The sequence below is a fragment of the Heterodontus francisci genome, chromosome 31 (genome assembly GCF_036365525.1).
Source record: "Heterodontus francisci isolate sHetFra1 chromosome 31, sHetFra1.hap1, whole genome shotgun sequence".
In the NCBI taxonomy this organism is placed as follows: domain Eukaryota; kingdom Metazoa; phylum Chordata; class Chondrichthyes; order Heterodontiformes; family Heterodontidae; genus Heterodontus; species Heterodontus francisci.
This window is the reverse complement of record NC_090401.1, coordinates 60,537,241-60,559,381: the sequence shown is the minus strand read 5'-3', so window position 1 is coordinate 60,559,381 and position 22,141 is coordinate 60,537,241. Positions and strand designations below refer to the sequence as shown.

At 43.6% G+C, this 22,141-nt stretch overlaps 1 protein-coding gene across 12 annotated transcripts in view; it reads left to right on the top strand.

Moving 5' to 3' along the window:
• The window catches only part of yrk (Yes-related kinase), a 334,423-nt gene that overhangs the window by 276,071 nt on the left and 36,211 nt on the right, over positions 1 to 22,141 (top strand). For 11 of the 12 annotated variants that reach the window (XM_068011741.1, XM_068011737.1, XM_068011738.1 and 8 more), the window contains 5 exons: positions 7,336 to 7,435; positions 15,173 to 15,271; positions 15,540 to 15,643; positions 17,837 to 17,986; positions 21,851 to 22,015. In XM_068011741.1, the coding sequence (XP_067867842.1) occupies positions 7,336 to 7,435; positions 15,173 to 15,271; positions 15,540 to 15,643; positions 17,837 to 17,986; positions 21,851 to 22,015 (618 nt within the window). The remainder of the gene's footprint in view (positions 1 to 7,335; positions 7,436 to 15,172; positions 15,272 to 15,539; positions 15,644 to 17,836; positions 17,987 to 21,850; positions 22,016 to 22,141) is intronic. The other variant, XM_068011735.1, reaches the window with a different exon arrangement.

Here is a 22,141-nt window from a genome sequence, read left to right as displayed (position 1 = left end):
AAAGGAATAATAAACTTAAATGTGCTAAGAGTTGTAGAAGTCACAATGCCATGTCCTAACATCACAGTAAAGGCATGATTCTGAGTTTTGTTTTGGTGTAAGTAAACATAAAATGAATACAAGATAGTCCTAACCATTAAATCACTCTTCTCCACTGGCCTAAATAACTTTTTTCTGATAAATGCGTCTAGCTTCCAATTTCTCTCTTAGTCGTACCAGTTTCAATTTAGTGAACTAATGATTGTTTTGTTCTTTAGCTGATTCTTAACTGAAATAAGGTTATGAATCAAAAATGATTTTTGATCTCCAGCTTGCAAAGAGTGTATCCGTTAAAGAATTGAGCCCAGATATTCTTGCTGAACTTTTGCAAGGGAACTTGCCTGCCTGGCTGTGCCTTCCTCTTTTCCCAAATATTCAGGAAAATATCTGAGTCAATACAGGCACTAGTGGGGTACATACCCGATTGATCTGACATTGCTCCAGGTAGAGGGATGGTGGGTATGATACAGGTCAGTCTGACCATAGATAGAAAAGCCTTTATTCTGCTCTGCCACTGCTTCCTCAGACTCAAATGGCAATTGACCTTTGACTTCAATTGGCATTTTAATATGGCATTTTGAGTTCTACTTATGGCTCTTCTGTGGCAAGTATATCTACTTCATGCAGGCATCATTTACCATATGAGGCAGACCTGGATCCCACCAGACACCCACAGGAATGATGTGGACATGAGGGTGGGAGGTTGGGTGGAAAGTTCACCTCGGCCACCGGGGTCAGAAAGGGGCCGACTCGCGGTACAAATGCTGCCCTGATTCCCTCTTGATTCCCCCTCCCCATGCTGTGGACCATCAGCAGCAGCAGAATTGTCTTCAAACACAATCTTATTCTTGATCTCTTTGTCCTTGCAAACCACCAAGCCCATCTGCAACTTGCCTTTTCTCTCGAGTCTTTGAACATGTTGTGCCTCTGTTGCAGTGCTGTAAAGGCCCTAACTAAAGTCACAAATTATATCACCCTTCCTGACCCTTCTGCACCCTATCACGTGGTTGATTGCACCTCCTTTTCCAACTCCATTCCCCAACTCCATAGGATTACTTTCACTTTGGATAGGCAAGAATGAAAGAGTCAATCATAGCCAGAGCATCTTCAACAATGATATCTCACCTTGAGTCCAGCTAGTAATCCTAGAATCTTTCCTTGGCTCCCTCCCCTTCCTCAACTCCATGCTTACTTTTGATGACATTGAACGCAGACATTCAGTCAGCTTCCGCATAGACATGGACATCACCCAGCTCTGCCTCACCATTCTGTTAACCCTGCAAAGTCCTCCTTATTAACATCTGGGGACTTGTGCTGCAATTGGGAGAGCTGTCCCACAGACTAGACAAGCAACAACCTGATATAGTCGTACTCACAGAAATATACCTTATAGACAATGTCCCAGACACCGCCATCCCTGAGTATGCCTTGTCTCACCAGCAGGACAGGCCCACCAGATGTGGCGGCACAGTGGTATACAGTTGAGAGGGAGTTTCCCTGGCAGTATCGACTCCGGACCCCGTGGAGCCTCATGCATCAGGTCAAACATGGGCAAGGAAACCTCCTGCTGATTACCACCTACCGCCCTCCTTCAGATAATGAATCAGTGCTTCTCCATGTTGAACACCACTTGGAAGAAGCACTGAGGGTGGATAGGGCATAGAATGTACTCTGGGTGGGGGACTTCAATGTCCATCAACTTGAGTGGCTCAGTAGCACCACTACTGACCAAGCTGGCTGAGTCCTAAAAGACGTAACTGCTATACTGGGTCTGCGGCAGGTAGTGAGGGAACTAACAAGAGGGAAAAACCTACTAGACCTTGTCCTCACCAATCTGTTTGTTGCAGATGCCTCTACCCATGACAGTATTGGTAGGATTGACCACCGCACAACCCTTATGAAAACAAAGTCCTGTCGTCATACTGAGGATACCCTTAAATGTGTTGTGTGGCACTATCACCGTGCTAAATGGGACAGATTCAGAACAGATCTGGCAGCTCAAAACTGGGCATCCATGAGGTGCTGTGGAGCATCAGCAGCAGCAGAACTGTATTCAAACACAATCTGTAACCTCATTGCCCAGCATATCCCCCACTCTACCATTACCATCAAGCTGGGGGACCAACCCTGGTTCAATGAAGAGTGCAGGAGGGCATGCCAGGAGCGGCACCAGACATACCTCAAAATGAGGTGTCAACCTAGTGAAGCTACAACACAGGTCTACTTACATGCCAAACAGCGGAAGCAGCATGCAATAGACAGGGCTAAGCGATCCCACAACCAATGGATCAGATCTAAGCTCTGCAGTTCTGCCACATCCAGTCGTGAATGGTGGTGGACAATTAAACAACTAACAGGAGGAGGAGGAGGCTTCACAAACATCCCCATCCTCAATGATGGGGGAGCCCAGCACATCAGTGCAAAAGTCAAAGCTGAAGCATTTGTATCCATCTTCAGCCAGAAGTGTCAAGTTGATGATCCATCTTGGCCTCCTCCTGAGGATCCCAGCATCACAGATGCCAGTCTTCAGCCAATCCGATTCACTCCACGTGATATCAAGAAATGACTGAAGGTACTGGATACAGCAAAGGCCCTGACAACATTCCAGCAACAGTACTGAAGATGTGTGCTCCAGAACTAGCTGCGGCCCTAGGCAAGCTGTTCCAGTACAGTTACAATACTGGCATCTGCCCAGCAATGTGGAAAATTCCCCAGTTATGATCTGTCCACAAAAAGCAGGACAAATCCAATCTGGGCCAATTACTGCCCAATCAGTCTACTCTCAATCATCAGCAAAGTGATGGAAGGGGTCATCAACCATGCTATCAAGTGCCACTTAACAGCAGTAACCTGCTCACCAATGCTTAGTTTGGGTTCTACCAGGGCTACTCAGCTCTTGACCTCATTACAGCCTTGGTCCAAACATGGAGAGAAGAGCTGAACTCAAGAGGTGAGGTGAGAGTGACTGCCCTTGACATCAAGGCAGCATTTGACCGAGTATGGCATCAAGAAGCCCGAGCCAAATGATGTGCTGGGCTCCTCATCATTGATGTAAAAGATAAGATCCTGTGGCAGTAGTTTGAAGAAGAGCTGGGGAGTTCTCGCCGGTCTCGTGGTCAATGTTTATCCCTCATTCAACATCACAGATTATCTGGCCATTAACACATTGCTGTTTGTGGGATCTTGCTGTGCACATACTGGCTACCATGTTTCCTACATTACAACAGTGGCGCAGTGGTTAGCACCTCCGCCTCACAGCTCCAGCGACCCGGGTTCGATTCAACCCGCCTGTGCGGAGTTTGCAAGTTCTCCCTGTGACCGCGTGGGTTTCCGCCGGGTGCTCCGGTTTCCTCCCACAGCCAAAGACTTGCAGGTTGATAGGTTAATTGGCCATTGTAAATTGCCCCTGGTGTAGGTAGGTAGTAGGAGAATGGTTGGGATGTGGTAGGAAATATGGGATTAATGTAGGATTAGTATAAATGGGTGGTTGTTGGTCAGCACAGACTTGGTGGGCCGAAGGGCCTGTTTCAGTGCTGTATTACTCTATGACTACACTTCAAAAAGTATTTCATTGGGCTTTGGAACATCCTGAGGTCATGAAAGGCACTATATAAATGTAAGTCCTTCTCTCTTTGTACCTGCCTCATCACATGTAAACATCTACTGCCACCTCTGTAACATGTGCTGAGATCGGGGCAGTGACAGACCATCTACTATTGAACCCTCATCTATGCCTTTGTTGCCAACAAAACTGGCTATTCCAATACCATGCTGGCTGCTCTCTAATTCTGCTCTCTCTGTAAGCTTCAGATCATAAACTACCACCTGTATTCCACATGCTCGGCTATATTGGTTCCTGATACCCAATGCCTCAAATTTAAAATTCTCATTCTTGTGTTTAAGTCCCTTCATGGCATCACCCCTCTGCCATGTATAACCTGTTCCACACCCTTCTTCCCAAATTCTCAATTCCACTGACTCTGATCTCTCGTGCAATCCCCTCCCCCCACAACCCCTGCAGCTCACCATTGACAGCCATGCCGTTAGCTACCTTCATCCATGCTCTTGAATACCCCCCCCCCCCCACCCCTCCCTCAGCCCCTCCACTTCTCGGCTCCTTTAAGACTCTTAAAACTCACCTCTTTGGCCAAGTTTTCGGTCATCCTCACCTGATGTTTCCTTTGACTCCGTGTTCATTTTGTTGAACGCAGCTCTGTAAAATGCCTAACCTGTTCTCTAAAATGGCCCTAGCAAACTATTCAGCTCACCACCGCCTTCTTAAGGCCAACTAGGGATGGGTAATAGATACTGGCAAGCCAGCGAGGCTCACAGCCCATGAATGAATATTAAAAAAAATCCAACCTCCCACCTCAGTGTTGCAGTTGATACTATTTCAGTGAATCAACTGCTGCGTACTCACCTGAATTGTCATTTTTATCGGGGCTAAACCTTTTGAGTTTCGACAATGGAAGAGTTTACTTGGTCTGGTAAAAGCAACAATCATTGCAGAGTGCGTTTGCTCTCGGTGGAGAAAAAGAACAAGTGGCCTCTTCCAGATAGTTGTCATCGACATGGGGCAGGACTGTATTGATCAAAACTGTCCTAGTCTCCTGAATGAAGGGAAACTGCATGGAGACAGGAAGGAACTGAAAGCCTAGGCCCTCACAGCAGAAGCCCACCACTCTCCCCTCCAGAATTCATATCTGTCCAAATACACTTAAGGACTTAGACTCTGCAAAGTAGATCTACAAAAGAACTCTGAAGTCTTTACAAGTGGAAACAGTTTGATTTTTCGGTTTAGGGCACTGATGAATTGGATTCTTTTCTGTCTTTTCCTGACGCATTTTATTTAGTAAATGCTGCAATTGGAGAGGCTGAAATTCCTGTTTATTCAGCTGCTTAGGTTCATCATGATTAAACAATGATTCGCAAGCGTTTAGATCCTGTTGTACGGTGATGAGGAATGATCTATGCACTGAAAGTCTGTAACAAAATAAACGTTCCATAGCTTAAAATAGTCTGAAATAATGGTTAAACAAAATATTTTAAGTAAGAAAGACCTCCAGAACTCCTACAATTACTGCAAATGGCATACTGAAAAGAAATGTACTTGTATATATTCTCATCTTGTCCCATAGCTCTTTGACTCACGGATATAGATAATGGAGAGCATTTAAAATCACAATTCAAGAGCAGTTCCCTTCAGAGTTGCTATGTTGCCTAGTGATCCTGCAAGGAGACATTGCAGCTGATCCAGATAACAAAAGCTGCTGGAGAATGAATTGGAAAGGGTCACGAGGAGAATTAGCATAGAGCTGCACAGGAGCTGCTTTTAGCAGTAATAAACAGCAGACGGGTGGCTCTGAGGTAGACTTAGGGGAAGGTTAGACACCCTCTGGGTCACAGGTGGCACATGCAAGGCCTGTGCATAGAGAAAGTGTTGCCTTAAATAAAAAATATAACGATATTTAGAAGCAAAGAGATTCAAGACAGGCCATCTAAACAATAATACAGATTTTTGCAGTTTTAGAAGAAAAAGGTTGTAACATTAATGAGGGAATTTGTTTGCAAGGCAAAGTGTTCTGGATTGCTAATGTTCCAAATACTCATTTTCTAAAATTGTACTGATCCACTTCCTTAGTCAAAGACCAACGCCCAAATGCTTAGAGATCTGTAGCTGAAAGTAGGAAAACCTTTGGCATGCTTTTTGTGTGAGTATCTTTTTATAGACAAGCTCCCCTTTTATATCATGCAGTTTGTGCCCACAAACCTCACTTCCTGTTTCACGCTTTTGAGTCGACAGTTGCCATTCAATTCTGCTCTGTCAACTGTTGTAGTAGTTTGATGGTCTGGCCACAAATATGGAGAATGTTGCTGATGTGTTGCTCCCAACCCTTTTTCTACCCTTTATCTAAAATCAGCCATTGAAAAAGATTAGCCTCACTACAGCAGCTGCCTGACCACTGAGAAGAGGCAGCCTCTGTCAGCCTTCCAACAAGAAACTCTCCTCTCCTTCCCAACCCGATTTTAACAAAAAACAACCCAAATAAGGCATGCCTGAAAGGGAAAGATTCATTAAGTATTAGACTGGATTAGAATGGTGACGTGTCCTCACCCTCAGGGATGAATGTGCCAACAATGAAGGGGAGCTTAAGTTCTTGGGAGATGGATGCGTTGCTGACAAGAGATCAGTAAGTGACAGGCATTGTCACCCCCACCCGTCATGTAACTATGTTCCTGGGAGGATGAGAGACTCCACTTGGTTCCTCTGACATTGTCAATCGTTCTGACTCTAGCGTCTTGCCTCTATTTTGACATGATGTAGCTCAAAGCCCTTCACTCCTTCCATCGCTTAAGTTCGCTACTTCTGACTGTCAGTGGCCAGGGTTTCAGTGACCACGTTGCACTCCTTCATAGGAACAGGCATAGGCCATTCAGCCCCTCAAGCCTGTTCTGACATTCAGTTAGACCATGGCTGATCTGCAGCCCATCTACCCACCCTGGTTCTGTAACCTTTAGTATCCTTGCCTAATAGCAATCCTGTCAATTGAGTTTTGACGTTTTCAGTCACCTCAACCTCAACAGTTTTCTGTGGGTAAGAGTTCCGGATTTCCACTACCCTTTATGTGAAAAAGTGCTTCCTCAGTGGCCTAGCTTAACTTTAAGATTGTGCCCACTTTTCTAGATTCTCCAGCAGAGATCACAGTTTCCCTCTATCGACCCTGCCAGCTCCTGTAATCATCTTAAACCCTTCAATTAGATCACCTCCTAATCTTCTCTGTTCGCAGGGATACAAGCCTAGTCTACACAACCTGTCTTCATAATTGATCCCTCTTAGCTCCATACATCATTAATTGAATCTTTAGTGTCTTTATTGTGTCCTTGTTGCCTGCCCTGCTTTATCCTGCCATCCACCTGATCCAACAACCGTACAACGTCCATTGTAACAAAATGTCCAGCACGGCCTCCAATACTGGAGTGATGGTGATCGGGGGGGATACTCAAGAGGCCAGAATTAGAGGAGTGCAGAGATCTTGGGAGAGACACTTTGAGCAATTTACTCTACATTCAAACACTTGTGAACAAGATTCCACAGCAGTCATTGTTATTCGACGAAGGGGAAGGTTTTCACTGAGCAAGCATCCAGCAAGATTGTAAACCTGTTTATGAATAATGTACACGAGAGGAATCTTCCCTCACAGAATGAGGAGGGGTTAAAGTATAATGAAACCTCTACAAATTTTTTCTATCCCATTCTTCTGCTGTTACATGTAGTTTTGTGTTTGATTGAAACAGGAGGAGTGACCCTGTTTGTAGCACTGTACGATTATGATGCCAGAACGGAGGACGACCTCACCTTCAGGAAAGGAGAGAAGTTCCATGTAATCAATAGCTCGTAAGTATGACTCGATATAAAGTTATTTGTTGGATGGTGACAGGTACTCAAAACACACAGGTCAAATGTCTCCTTATGTGTGCATGGTCCGCACTGTCAAAACACAGAGCAGAGAACCTACAGTGACATGTTATTCTTCCTTACTGACTGACTGAGGATTGGCAGTGAGGAAGTGCAGTTTTCCTGAGAATTCATCACTGTTTTAACGTGACACAGAAACTGGGATGATTGACAAGTACCCAAGGTTTTGGTTTTGACTTCATGTTTTATTTTTGTATTTTTGGGGAGCAGGAGGAAAGCAGGAATCTGTCGAGTCTTTATTTTGTGATTTTAACACTATAGACATTCTGTTGGATTCTGATAGTAACATTGTGTTAAACAGTTTAATTTAATTTTCCATGGGATTTGATTTTTGTTCACTTGGAATCCCGGCGCTGTGGGTTTTACTGTAACAGGCTAAAATCTAGCACTTCTGGTGCAGCTTCTTTCTCAATTCCAGACAATTCATGCAGCTTAAATATAAAAGCAGGATTCACACTGACACTGTGTTTATCACGAGTCAGCCTGTGGATCCTGGCACCTTGCTGAAACAGACCAAAAAAAAGCAAGTAGACTGAGGAGGAAATGTACTTGCTTTGTTAGGTTGCTTTAGTCTCCAAATTCTAGTGCTCTTTGCACCAGCTTCTGCAACACTGTTCCAGATAAATTGATGTTCTCTTCTAATTTTCACATTGAAACCATTTTCTAAACAATAATAATGTTACATTTAGTGATTTCACGATTTGTAAGAATCATTATGGCTGCAAAATAAAGCAATTAAAATGTGGGCTTTTACTGCCCCCTGGTGGCAGCATTTTCATCAACAGCGAACAAAAGCATAGAAACACAATGGCATGTTTAATGTGCATATCGGCCAGAAACCCTGCAGCGGGTTTGGAGGTGGGGAGAGCATAAAATTGGGTGGAGTAGTGGCGGGGGGAGGGGTTCCCGCCACCATTCGGCTTCCGCCAAAATTTAGTCCGGGACGGGAAAGCATGTGAATGGCCTTCCCACCCCACTGCCAACTGAGGCCCTTAACTGGGTAATTAACCTCCAATTAAGGGCCTCCTCCTGCCACAGCCGCAATTAGCTGTGCGGCAGGCGGCCCTGACGCTGCATGGGAAGCACACCGCGGAAAGACGTGTGGGTTGCTTCCCAGCTCCGGGGTGTTAAAAGGTACTTAGTGCCTGAATGAGGGACCTGGCATTGGGAAGGGGGGGGTGCCCACTGAGGGTCACGCCCTGCCTTTGCTGCTGACCCTCCCCCCCCCCCGACCCCCACTCACCCTGTCGCTGCTCATCCTGGCCTACCTGAGGCTTGGCTCCAGCGACGCTCCTCGGCCTCCAGGACGGTCACCTCGAGCAGCAGCCACCACCTCCGTGGTGGTGCTGCAGCTCCAAGGGAAGGACTTCCATCAATGGGGTCCACGAAGGCCTGTCACTGGCCACTTAAGTGCCCAATTGGCACTAAATACAGCGGGCCTTCTGGAAAAGAGGCATCGTGGGGATCTCAGCATGTGGATCTCCCGATATCAAGACTCCCTGCCGCCAGGATGAAATTCCGCACCCCCCACTCCACCTCGATTCGCACAAGTTGCTGGGTGATTTGTTCCACTCCACTGTTATCTTTCCACTCATGGTATCTCGTCCTCAACCTTTCCATGAGTTTCATGAAGTTGCTGCATTTACTCTTTAGGTTACACATTAAACTCACCAGAAAGTTAAGTCAAGTAATTAAATGTCCAAGTACCCTTTTCATGATGTGATAATTGTTAATGACTGGCAATCAAAGGTCAAATTTATTTTTTTTATTTTTTCTTACTTTTCCCTTCTGTCTCTTTTTACTCTCTCAATCCAATTTTTCTTTCCCTTTTTTCTCTTTCTGAAACTAATTTGACTCTATTACACCTTCCTTCTTTGTCATTTCTCTGTTTCTTTCTCAATCCTTCATTCTCATTGGTTAGGGAGATAGACTGTTGGTCCTGTTGCTCCCTGAGGTCCCAGATAGCCTGTTGCCTTCGCCAGGCTGTTATTAGTTCATACTTCCTGAAATTTTGTGAGCAAAAGGTCTTTGAGTTTGAAGAGTATGGGAACAAATCTAACAGCCAGAGCATCCCATGAGATGTCCCATTGCAGAAAATTCTGTTGTCAAGTTTGTGTTTGATTGGAATTAATTTCAGGCCATCACTGGGATGTCTGTGATGTCATCACTGGGATGTCTGTGATGTCATCACTGGGATGTCTGTGATGTCATCATCGGGATGTCTGTGATGTCATCACTGGGATGTCTGTGATGTCATCATCGGGATGTCTTTGATGTCATCACTGGGATGTCTGTGATGTCATCACTGGGATGTCACTACCAGCTTCTGCACATTCTTTTGATCTGTAACATTTAGGATCGACTCAGAACATGTCAATAAAGCTGTAAGGAATGTTAAAGTGGAAAGAAACACCAAAAGCAGAGCACACTCTGAAATAGTATAAGAAATGTTAAACATCAGTGTAATCAAGTAGCAATGCAAACTTTGTAAAAATTGTCTTACATGGAATCCAAATGACTCGGTAGCAAAATTAGAAGTGCAAGAACATTCTAACATTCAGGAAAATATCACATGAATCAATAGGCTGAGGAAAAAGGAGGTCATTTTGGAAGTTCTGGTATGGAGGGTGGTATCAGATGTGACAGAGAAACTGGGAGAATGGAACGGAGTCCTTATAGGAAGCAGAAAGTATAATCCGTCTGATTGTGGGAGTCAGTGGGCTTGTAACAAGTCAGGAGAAAGCCCGTCCCCAGAGATAAAGGAAAGTTCTGGAAGGGAAGAGTCAGAGATGAATCATGTAAAGGTATGGGATGGGGTGAAGGGAGATTTGAAGCAAAATTAATGAAATTGATGTGGTGTATTAAGCTGGAAAGAAACTATTGGGAATAGAATAGGGGATAGATGATAGAGTTCAATCAGAGTTGAAAGGGAAATATTTGAGTCGTTTGTTAGACTCCAATTTTCATATTTAATGTCATTTACCTTCTTACTCTCTGTGATTCCTATTGTACATCTCAGAAGCTTCCCCACATATATAATGTATCACTTTTGCAATAACTCTAGAAACAGAGCCAATTCATAAAGGATATTGCATAGAATTTTACCTAAATCCTGGACCAGTTCCGGAGGGTATAGTCTTGTCAACAGCTCATCCTATGTAGCTCTGTCTCTGCTCAGTCTTGTCATCTGAAGCAGCAAAGAAAATAGAAGTGTCTCAAGGTTCTTCGACTCAACACAAACTGTCCTGTCTGAATCTGCCACCCTCCTGGACTAGCTCTTCAGCACATTCTTGCAAATCCGTCTGGTCGAATGGCTGTAGAAGACAAGAGGTGATAAAGTAGAAAGGAGTTTGTGCATCAAACTCCTATCAAGACTGAAGTCCCCTCAGCAACTGCTTTAATTGGGTTACTGATTTTCTTTCTCGTCCTCCTGGTGTTGCGATAGTTGACTTCTCTTCAGGTGTCGTCCAATTCTGAGATTTATATCCTGGAGTCTGACTATTCCTGGATTGGGATGATCATTCCCAACCAGGCAGGACAAGATATTTTGATGGTGGAATCCAGTCCAGAATCTCAGCTGCTGTTTTGTGGGTCAATGCGTTTTTGTCTATTGTCAGCGTTAATTTGACACTGATGTCCCTTCCAGCCCATACTGGAGGTCGTGTTAATGCTATTCAATCAAGAATGGGGGCATTTCTCTGATTTCCACTTATTATGGTGTATACACCTGCCCAAGTAAACACAGTGTAGCTCCAATATCACCATCAGCTGCTCCTCTTAACTCCAGAGTTCAAGTTCACTGCTGTTTTTTTCTCCACCATCGTGCCTGTTTGACGTGAATAAACATGCTACAGGCATGTACTGTAGGATCCGACACTGCAGGCAGTCACAGAAGTTGCAGACACAGTTTGTGACCCATTCTGTACAGCACAAACAGACCTGAGTTGTCCTGTCAGAGTAATTTGGAAACATTTGAATAGATGGCTTTGACATCCACAATTAACACCAATAATAAAGTCAAGGGAAAGGAGATGAGAAACTTCCAGTATACACTGGAAAAATAATATTCATTCCCGAGCAGTCCAGCCCCACGGCATCTTTACAAAGCCCAGTGTTGCTAGGAGCACAGGAACAAAAGAAGACCATTTAGCCCCTCGAGCCTGTATTACTAGACAGTGAGGTCTGCGGCCTAACTCCATGTGCCTGCCTTTGCCCAAATCCCTTAATACCTTTAGTTAACAAAAATCTATCAATCTCAGATTAAAAATTTACAATTGATCATGCATCGATTGCCATTTGTGGAAAAGATTTCCAAACTTCTACCTTTTGTGTGAAGAAGTGTTTCCTAATCTCACCCGGAAAGGTCTGACTCTAATTTTTAGACTCTGCCCCCTAGTCCTAGACTCCCCAACCAGAATAAGTAGTTTCTCTCTATCTTCCCTATCTGTTCCCCTTAATATCTTGAAAACTTTGATCAAATAACCCACTAAACTTCTACATTCCAGCAAATACAACCCTAGCTTGTGTATTCTCTCCTCATAATTTAACCCTCGGAGTCCAGGTAGTAAATCTACACTTCACTCCCTCCAAGGCCAATATATCCTTCCCAAGGTGTGCTGCTATTTGATCACACAAGTACCATTTTCTTCATTGTTTAATTTTGGAACTTTCTGATACACTGCCAGCTCTGCACAGTCGATCCTCATTAAACATTTATTGGGCTGCATTTTACAAGCTTGGCTCGCGGACTTCAAAATGGTGGTCGTGGAGCGGCCGCAATATTCAGCATGGTGACTCATTTAAATGGCTGGGACGGAACCCCCCCCCCCCGCACAATGACATGGAGGGGGCGGGCGTTCCGTCCCCGGCAATAGTGTCACGGGCCACTGCGCAGGCGCTGACCCCATTTTTAAAGGGCTTCAGGCCCTTCCATTTCATTTACATATTTAAAGATAAAGGCATTGCAAATTAAATTTAAAAAATTAAATAAATGTTTCTAACCCCTCTCCCACCACTCCCCAATTAACAAACACTTCATTCCGTCCCCTCTCCCTCCCCCTTGTGTACCTGACCTTCCCGCCCTCCAAAGTTCACAAACTTTTATCCTTAACCCTTCCCGCCATCCACTACACCAATTGGAAGAGTTTCACCCCACTCCCCCAGCACTGAAATATTTACCTGCTCCCCCCTCCCCACCAGTGTCCTGCATTGGATCTCCAAATGGAGATCCGAAGGCGCGGGAGTGCCGACCACCAGCTACAATATCGGAGCGGGACGGATGGCGGGAGTGGTTAAGTATTTAATTCATTTATTTTAATAAATTTAACTATTTGGAGTGGCCTCCCGTCGCCGAGCGGCTCGGGGGTTGGGGGGATGCGGTGGTGGGGTGTCGCCACGAGGCCTCACCACCACCAGCAATATCAGGCTGCGCCTTCCTGCCGTTGAGGCCATGGCGGGCATCTCCTGCAGATATTTTCCGGGACCCCGCCCGCCCCCAACGCCACAACCCCCGACATCGTGGGGCCTGTAAAATCCACCCCATTATTGCCACCTTACAAAGAACCACAATTCGCAGAATCGACAGTAGATGGCTGTGCTGTTCCAGTTAGTATTCAGCATCAATCTCAGTATCCATCAGTATTTCATTCAGTGTGGTAGATCTGTAGAAACTCTAGACTTTTTCTTCAGCACTTTAAAACACTGCAAGACTCTGATATGAACCTAACAGGTTTTGATTTAAAAAAAAGGTCCTTTTGCTGATGTAATTTTCTATAATAATCAAAAACAAAAACTGGCTAGATCAACCTTTTCTGAAAGGAAAATGATGTTGCCTTTATATAGCACCTTTCACATCCTCAGGATGTCACTCAGTGCTTCACAGCCAGTGAATTACTTTTGAAATGTTATCATTTTTATATAGTAGAGACACACGGCAGCTGATTTCCACAGCAGTCTGTCACACAGAGCAATGAGATAAAAGATTAGTTAATCATGGCTAACATTTCCATGAAGGCACTGGGAGAATTCCCTGCTTTTCCCGGAAGAGTGAGGTGCTATCAAACACTTCTGAAAGAAGAAAGACGTTGATACTGAACATCCGATTGAATCTTCAAATCGTGGAGTCCACACTGACTGTTGCTGTGCCATACAAACTAGATTTCCTGTTTTTTTAAAGATTGCTATTATCATTTAGCACATATATGATCTTTTTTGACTGTTCGGGCTAGTGTCAGTTAGGCAGTCAGGGAAGGCATACAGTGAAAGCCTGGTACTTGTCACATAAAGAGAGGAAAAACCAGTCACCCCAAGCGTCTGATCTCGATCGACATTGGTAAAGGTTAGCTGCCTGCAGGTCCAGCCTGCAATCCGGAGAGCAACCTAATGATGGAGCATCAAACATTTATGACTGGAAAGACACTTCAAACTTAGATTCAAGACACATCACAATCTTGCGCCTGGCATCAATCAGCACACTGAGCTTTTGGCTTCTTATTCCTACCTCAGCAAGTGTCAAGAATCAAGGATTCATAGAATCAGAGAAATTTACAGCATAGAAGGAGGCCATTCGACCCATCATGTCTGTGCTGGCTGGAAATGAATGATCCAGTTTAATCCCACTTTCCAGCTTTTGGTCAGTAGCTTTGTAGGTTACGACACTTTGAGTGCATATCCAAATACTTTTTTAAATGTAATGACCGTTTCTGCCTCTATCACCCTTTCAGGCAGTGAGTTCCAGACCCTCACCACACTCTGGGTGGAAAAAAAATTCTCCTCAACTCCCCTCTAACCCATCTACCAATTACTGTACTCAAGGTTTGTGGAAAGAGAAAAACATCTCTAAAAGCATTTTCACTGCAGTGTCCCATCCTCTTGTGATGTTTCCAAGGATCGTGCCCACTGGTGGTAGGGTTCTGGGAGTACGTATCAGTACCTGCTGGATTAATAAAGAACTCATCACTTCCTAATTATATAGAAAAAAGTCTGAGATACAATGACTTCTGGCTCTGAGTATTCAATTGTTTATTGTAGGAGCTGAGATGAAGTTTTAGTTGTCTGTATGTGGAGGACAGATTTCACTGTGTCGGAGGAAGGTGCTGCGTTTAAAAGTTCTCTTATGTTATGTTTGAGCAATTTTACAAAGTACTTCTAGCATAAAGACTGGCCATTCAGCCCAACAGGTCCAGGCTGGTGTTTAAGCTCCACACAAGCCCCCTCCCACCTCTCTTCATCTAACCCCATTAGCCTAACACAAGGAACAGGAGCCAGAGTCGGCCCTTCAGCCCTTCGAGCCTGCTGCACCATTCAATAAGATCATGGCTGAACCTCGATCTCAACTCCACTTTCCCGCACTATCTCCAGAGCCAAAGAATCTATCAACCTCTGCGTTGAAAATAGTCAATGACTCGGCATCCACAGCTCTCTGCGATAGCGAATGGCAAAGATTCACCACCCTCTGAGTGAAGAAATTTCTCCTCACCTCATTCCTAAATGGCCGATCCCCCCCGTCACCTTCTATTTCGTTCTCCCACATGTACTTATCAAAATTAGATTGTTATACGGGCTCAAAGAATTGACTCCAGTAAACTCATGTGAACTTATTTTTACAAAAAAAAAAAATTACCCTCATGTGTTCTTTGTATCTTCATTGTTTTTCAGAGAAGGAGATTGGTGGGAGGCTCGCTCACTGACAACTGGGAAAACGGGATATGTTCCCAGTAATTATGTGGCTCCTGTTGACTCCATCCAGGCAGAAGAGTACGTAACCAAGCTATGTTCTGACATTTTAGAGAATGGCTGCGACACATGGCAATAAGTGTTTACGACATTTGAATGTGGTTTGCACAACCATCTGAACTGTATTTGCTATTTAATTGCCACATTCAGATGACTGACACTTCTTTACCTGATTGTGTTCTGATCATATACTTGCCATAAAAATGCTTGCAGACCAATAAATTCTTGGTGACCCCAGCATCAGGAGTATTTTATGTTCATTATTTTTCTATTTCTATTCTTTGTGCAGATGGTACTTTGGGAAGATGGGTCGAAAAGATGCAGAGAGGATGTTGTTGTGTCCTGGTAATCCACGAGGTACCTTCCTCATTCGGGAGAGTGAAACAACCAAAGGTCAGTCGATCACATCACCACCTGACTCAAAAGCAAAATACTGCAGATGCTGCAAATCTGAAATAAAAACAGAAAGTGCTGGAAATGCTCAGCAGGTCTGGCAGCACCTGTGGAGAGAGAAACAGAGTTAATGTTTCAGGTCTGCAACCTTCGGCTGAATTTTACGCTTCCCCCCCCCCCCCGCCCCTGCCGAAGAATGGGATGGTAGCAAGGAGGCGGCGTAAAATGGAGGGGGAGGCTCTAGGGGCCCTTCCGGACCTGCTCCCACCTCCACCGCCACTTTACGCAGGGCGGCGGCATTGAGAAATGGCCCGCCTGCCCAAAGCCATTAAGTGGCCAGTTAATGGCCACTTAAAGGCCTCCGCCCTCCTCCACGTGAATTTTACGCGTGGCAAGCGGGTGTCCTAGACCTGAGAGAAGCCGCCTGACAAAAGCAGGAGGCTTTTTGACAGCCTGGGGAGGGCCCTCATGATCGGTCTGCCCCCGTTGCCCCAACCACCCCCAACACACCATTCCCCCCCTCTCCCCCCCCCCCCCCCCCCCGTGCCCCCAGTCCCCCCAATCGACCACCCTTGCCTCGCCGGCGCCCGATTGATTACCCCCAGCGAGGCTACGAAAACTTACCTTTGTTCCGGGCTCCCCAACATCTTCTTCTGTCAGCTGGGCTGCAGTCCCAGCAGTCGTCACCACTCCGGGTGGCGCTGCTGGGACTAAGAGCTGCCAGTCTGCTGATTGGCCAGCAGTTCTATTAGGCGGGACTTCCTCCCTCAAATGAAGTCCTGCCCCACACCGATTGAAGCCCAGCGACCCGCAAAATATGGGTCGGATCCCCAGGTGAGGCGGAAGCGGGTTTGCCACCGACTTCTCAGTTGGTGGCCGCCTCCCGCCCGCCCAGGGTAAAATCCCAGCCGTTAACTCTGTTCTCATGTTCTCAGGTTTCCTGTTTCTTTTTCTAGATTCACATGTTATTATACATGGATATTACATGATCTCAAGTTCTTATAATTGGTTTCATCCAGCAGCTTTATTTATTTTATTTATTTATTTTATTTAGAGATACAGCACTGAAACAGGCCCTTCCGTCCACCGAGTCTGTGCCGACCATCAACCACCCATTTATACTAATCCTACATTAATCCCATTACCCTCTCACATCCCCACCTTCCCTCACCACCTACCTATACTAGGGGCAATTTATAACGACCAATTTACCTATCAACCTGCAAGTCTTTGGCTGTGGGAGGAAACCGGAGCACCCGGCGAAAACCCACGCGGTCACAGGGAGAACTTGCAAACTCCGCACAGGTGGTACCCAGAATCGAACCCGGGTCGCTGGAGCTGTGAGGCTGCGGTGCTAACCACTGCGCCACTAAGGCCATGGCTTCAAAATACAAGAGATCTATTTCTGCTCCATTCTTTAAATTGATAGTATAGGTGGTAAAGGGAGACTGAGTTACGAGCTGGTTGACACCCCCTTTTCACTCTGGGATCTAAATCAAATTAAAATTTTCTTTCCAATGTCCTTGCATCAAATGGATTTAGGTCTTCTAAATCCAGTTCCTGATGGGTGTAAGTCAACAGTACGAAACTGCATCTTCAGTACCTTTGGGACGTTTCCCTAAGTTAACAGTGCTATATAAATGCAAGTTGTTGCTACTGTCCATAATTCAGTAATAATTCAAGATGAATTGGCAATCTCCATCAAAGCGGGATTAGTGCAAAAACTGTTTATTACTGAGACTGGATTAAGGGAACTTAAAAGGAACTCCTTGCATCTGACTCTGTAATCGTTGAACTCCCAATATTGATATTGGTTCTAGATGCTAGAATGAGAAAGTATTTCTCCCCCAGGATAGATATCCCACATCTTAATGAGCATGGAAAAGAGTGAGGCATGGAGGGGGTGGTAAACATGTTTCAGATACCTTCTTTTAGCCTTGGAGATGATATTCACAGCCTCTGGACAGAAATCAGTAATGAGAATGCACAGGTTAGGAGAGAACAGCTCCAAAATTGAATCTTTCCTGTCACTCACACAGCTTTGCTGGCTTAACACTCGAATTCTGCAATAAAAGACTGGTACCACTGTGAGAATACCAAGCATCCTCTTTCACCAAGATGGAGAACTGGTCATGAATAATGGCTGTTGTGCTTAGAGATATTTAGTGACAGATTGTCTTCCTCTGTACCTAGGTGCCTACTCCTTGTCCATCCGGGATTGGGATGAGGTAAAAGGAGACCACGTGAAACATTATAAGATCCGTAAACTGGATAATGGTGGGTATTATATCACGACACGGGCCCAGTTTGAGACTGTACCACAGCTGGTCCATCATTACACAGGTACGTGCAATGCATGACTGAGATTATAACAAAAATACATGAAGCATTTGGAAGGGGCCAATAATTACTTTTAAAGAATACGCTAGAGGTAATTGAACAGAACAGCGTACTGGGCAATTCCTTATTTAAACAGGAATGGTCCCTTCAAAAAAACAAACTAAAACATAATCATTAATTGAACATCAAACTTTAAACAAAATTAGTTTTGAAACCAAAAACATATTGAACAATATTTTTTCCATCCTTTTGATATTTATATTTATAACTTTGTTCATGTGTTGGTAATATTTCTGTAAGATTTGAGGCACTGAAAATCTGTTGTTGAAAAATTAAGTGTGCGATTAGATTACATCCTGCTATCCAGAGTTGCGCTGAGAATGTTTAGCCAGAAGTAAAGCCAATAAACTGCCTAATTAGGTAGAGTTGATGTGTTTGTATTGTGATGGGGTGTTCATGTTAACGTCTTAAGTGTTTCCTGTCTAAAGAAAATTTGACTGTCAATTGTCTGCTTCACAAGATTTTGTGCCTACATGGGTTCCAAATAAACATTATTTGGTTAAATATTAAGTGTTAACTGTATCTGCTTCAGCTGTTCAGAACCCTTTACCTTTGCCTGAAATTGTAGGTATATTTTCCTGATCGAGCACCTGCGACTAGTGCAACATTTTAGGGCCGTGAGTATAGGAAATCAGGTTGGGGGGAGCCCTTGTGACAACCAGTCTATTTAATGTCCATTCATTTAAATGGAAGGCTGACCAAAGAGCCCATAATGGGCCTCCATTGCTCCACAACCAGTCCTGCATTTCATACGCCCAGGTGATCAATGGACCCAGAGACAGGACTAGGAGAACATCCCCTGATAAATCAGTGTATTGAATCCCCACTCTGGCCAAATATCTTAAAGCAGGTCTTGTATATTATTAGTTATTAAATTATATTTACAGCTCTTGTTGCATAGTTTGAGTTTTATTCAATGCTTTTCCATTGGGTGGATTATTTTGTTATATTTTTAAAAATAAGAATTAATACAATGTCTGATAATAGCTAACAATAAAGATTTCTGAAAAATTAACGCTGTCTGCTATAAGTGACAATGTTAGAACCCGCATTAACTCAGCAAAAACCTGTATGAGTTGTACATGCATTTTTTCCCCACTTCTGCATTCATTGTTGGGTTTTCTACACGGTTAATAAACAAAACATAAAATGAGTTGGCGACATATGTAAACAAAATTTCAACCGTATCTTGTATTCTAGAATCAAAAAATCCCCTAGCAATTGGCTGAGATGAGTATTACATTGTTACCTTTTGTCTCATTTTGGGTATTTTTATTTTAAAATTCTTCCCACTCACATCAGCCGCAGCCAGGAAGTTAGCAGGTGATCAGCATCGAAAGAGCAGAGTGAAAAGAGTGTTGGGTGATTCACATCTTTTTGACTTCCCTCAATAAATGACTGTCTACCTCCTCGACAGGCACAAGTCCCCATCCAAACTCGCAGTAGCACATTAAGCGGAGTGCTGTATTACTATGTTACCTATATTACAATATGAGATATTATTGGTGAATCACAGCACTAAGTGAACAAGTAAAGAGAGGATAGATTCAACCTTAATGTACTCAACAGGGGGGAGACCATTGCAACATTCTGCTATTCAAACTGTCTTCTATCACTTACAGCTTTCACCAAATCGGTTATGAGCTCCTCCTTTGAATTAAGAAAGAATGAATTTATATTTGTACACTTATATTGGAAGCAGTCATTTCAAGGCTCTGATGAGTTAGTTAATAGTTAAATATAATTCGACTTTATTGCATATTTAGCGGAGATGCATTGACAAGATTCTCAAATATTGTAATGACTTCAAAGACCATTTTTGCTGCAATTTATTTCCAAACTGATAAAATCTTCTACTCTGAAATATGTATGTTTGCTTCTAACAGCTGTTTAATGTGTGGTGCGTTTTGCTCTGTAGAATGGTACAGTGCTGATATTTACACTGCAATAGCAGGCTTACAGACTCGAAAATCAAAACCATTACTATAAGGGGGTAAACCTGAAAAATAATTAATGTTTCTAAAAAGTGAGCTTGTGCTATTTTAATTATTATTTTCACTGAATGCTCGTGGCTTCTCTAATGTCTATTGGATCTTTATGTATATTGGTGATAAATATTTCAAACAGAATTGTGTGTCAATGTACAAATCCATATAAGAAACTGAAACAAGTTGGATTTAACTTTCACTTTTAGAAGCTCAGACACTGTAGCACTCTGCATGCAACTTAAAAAATATATTATTTTTTTTTATTGCCTTTGCGACAGTTCAGGCAATCTCAGTCTGTGTCTCTGTGTTGCTGCTGTTGGGTTGGGTTGCTGGTGCCGCTAATGTTATAATCAGATTGAATCCAGATTAAACCACCTGAAGGGGTTTAGAAAATTTACTAGCGATTCAGTACCAATGAACTTCAAACTCACTCATCAATTGAAAGCACCCTATGAAGAACAGTCTCTGTTATTGTTCTGTGTGAACGTCTGCCTCCTGTCTTTCAAATGTATGGGATATATTAGGCAAAACCTTTCTCCCAATTGAGAAACTGAGAGTTGTTCATTAAATATCCCGTACTCTGACCAAATCTGTAGTTTACTTGATTTGGAACATTATAGACTTGTTGAATCCTTTGGATTGGTAGGAGATGTAAATTAATCAGCATTACAACCAATGCTATTTAAAACTTCACCTTAGAAATCACTATTAGTGCAACGTAATAGAGACAGTCCCTGCACTTGACAGTAAAGATCTATTTGGATAGTGATGGAGGGAGAATTCGTGGATATGTTCCATTTCAGATGCTATATCCTGGGCATTGAAAGGAAAATTTTCGTTCAAGTTCATCTTGAAAGATGAAAGGCTTATGATTCCCATCAAGCAGAAATTATTGATGGAAGGAATAGAGGCTTGAAAGTACAAAATATTAGCGTCACTCATTGCATATCCTCACATGTCCACAATGAGTGTATTAAAGCAGATTAAGTCAATGGAAATAACACTCCCCACCCCGGCATTGAAGTGGTTATGTTTTATTAGCGAACAATTGAAGAAAGGTTTAGCATAATTACAAAAATAGCTTCATATGACATAATCCAGTATCACTATATTTCAATTCTTCCAAAATCTGTTAATAAGATGGACAATGGTTTGTGTGACTAATCAGTTTGTCAGACTAGACGATGAATCTGACCACACTTCGCCATTGTTTGACCTCCATGCATTGCTTCTACCAGGAGGAAGTGTAATGATGGGAGGAAAACACAAGGGGGCAAGAATATTAAAAGGGAAATAAATTTCATTCAAGTTTTCTGCAATGTGTAATTACTTTTATAGCCTGCGTGTTCGAAAATGTGATACATTTCAATAGATTAATGGCCAATAAAATCCTCGGTCCTGCCCTTATCATTCTTGCTGTGATGGCTAAGAAAGAACTGTATGTTCAGTAATTGTCCCCTTAATACCATCACCTGTATATTTGCACTGGACAAGCATTGCTTGCCCTTAATTCACTTTGTGGAAGCTGGTAGTCACTGCTGTCAATTAAGTTGCTATTTTTGGGATTTTAAATCATCTTAACAATAGTAAGAAATCACAGAGCAATACTGGCTAAAATCACCAGAATATGGGAGTTTGGTGTGTCCGAGAGTCTTACAATGAAGCGACTACTGTATTTTTTGCTTTTGGTGAAGGGACGTAATTGTGCATTACTGTAATTACGTATGTGTTTGGTGTCAGTTACTGCTGTCTCATGATTAACTCTCGTCTGCTTTTCTTGCTTTTCTCTCCTGTGCCTCTGGTATGTCCCTGGTCACAGAACGAGCTGCGGGCCTGTGCTGTCGCTTGGTGGTGCCCTGTCACAAAGGGATGCCGAAGCTGGCAGACCTTTCGGTCAAAACCAAAGATGTATGGGAAATACCTCGGGAGTCCTTGCAGCTGATCAAGAAGCTGGGCAATGGGCAGTTTGGGGAAGTCTGGATGGGTAGGGACTGTCCCATGTCAAGGCAGAGTTGGGGCTTGCAGCTGATGTGCAGTGACATGTGGTACACTAAATGGGCATTTGTTCCAAAAATGTCCCATTTGCAATTGGATTATATATAGGGAACAC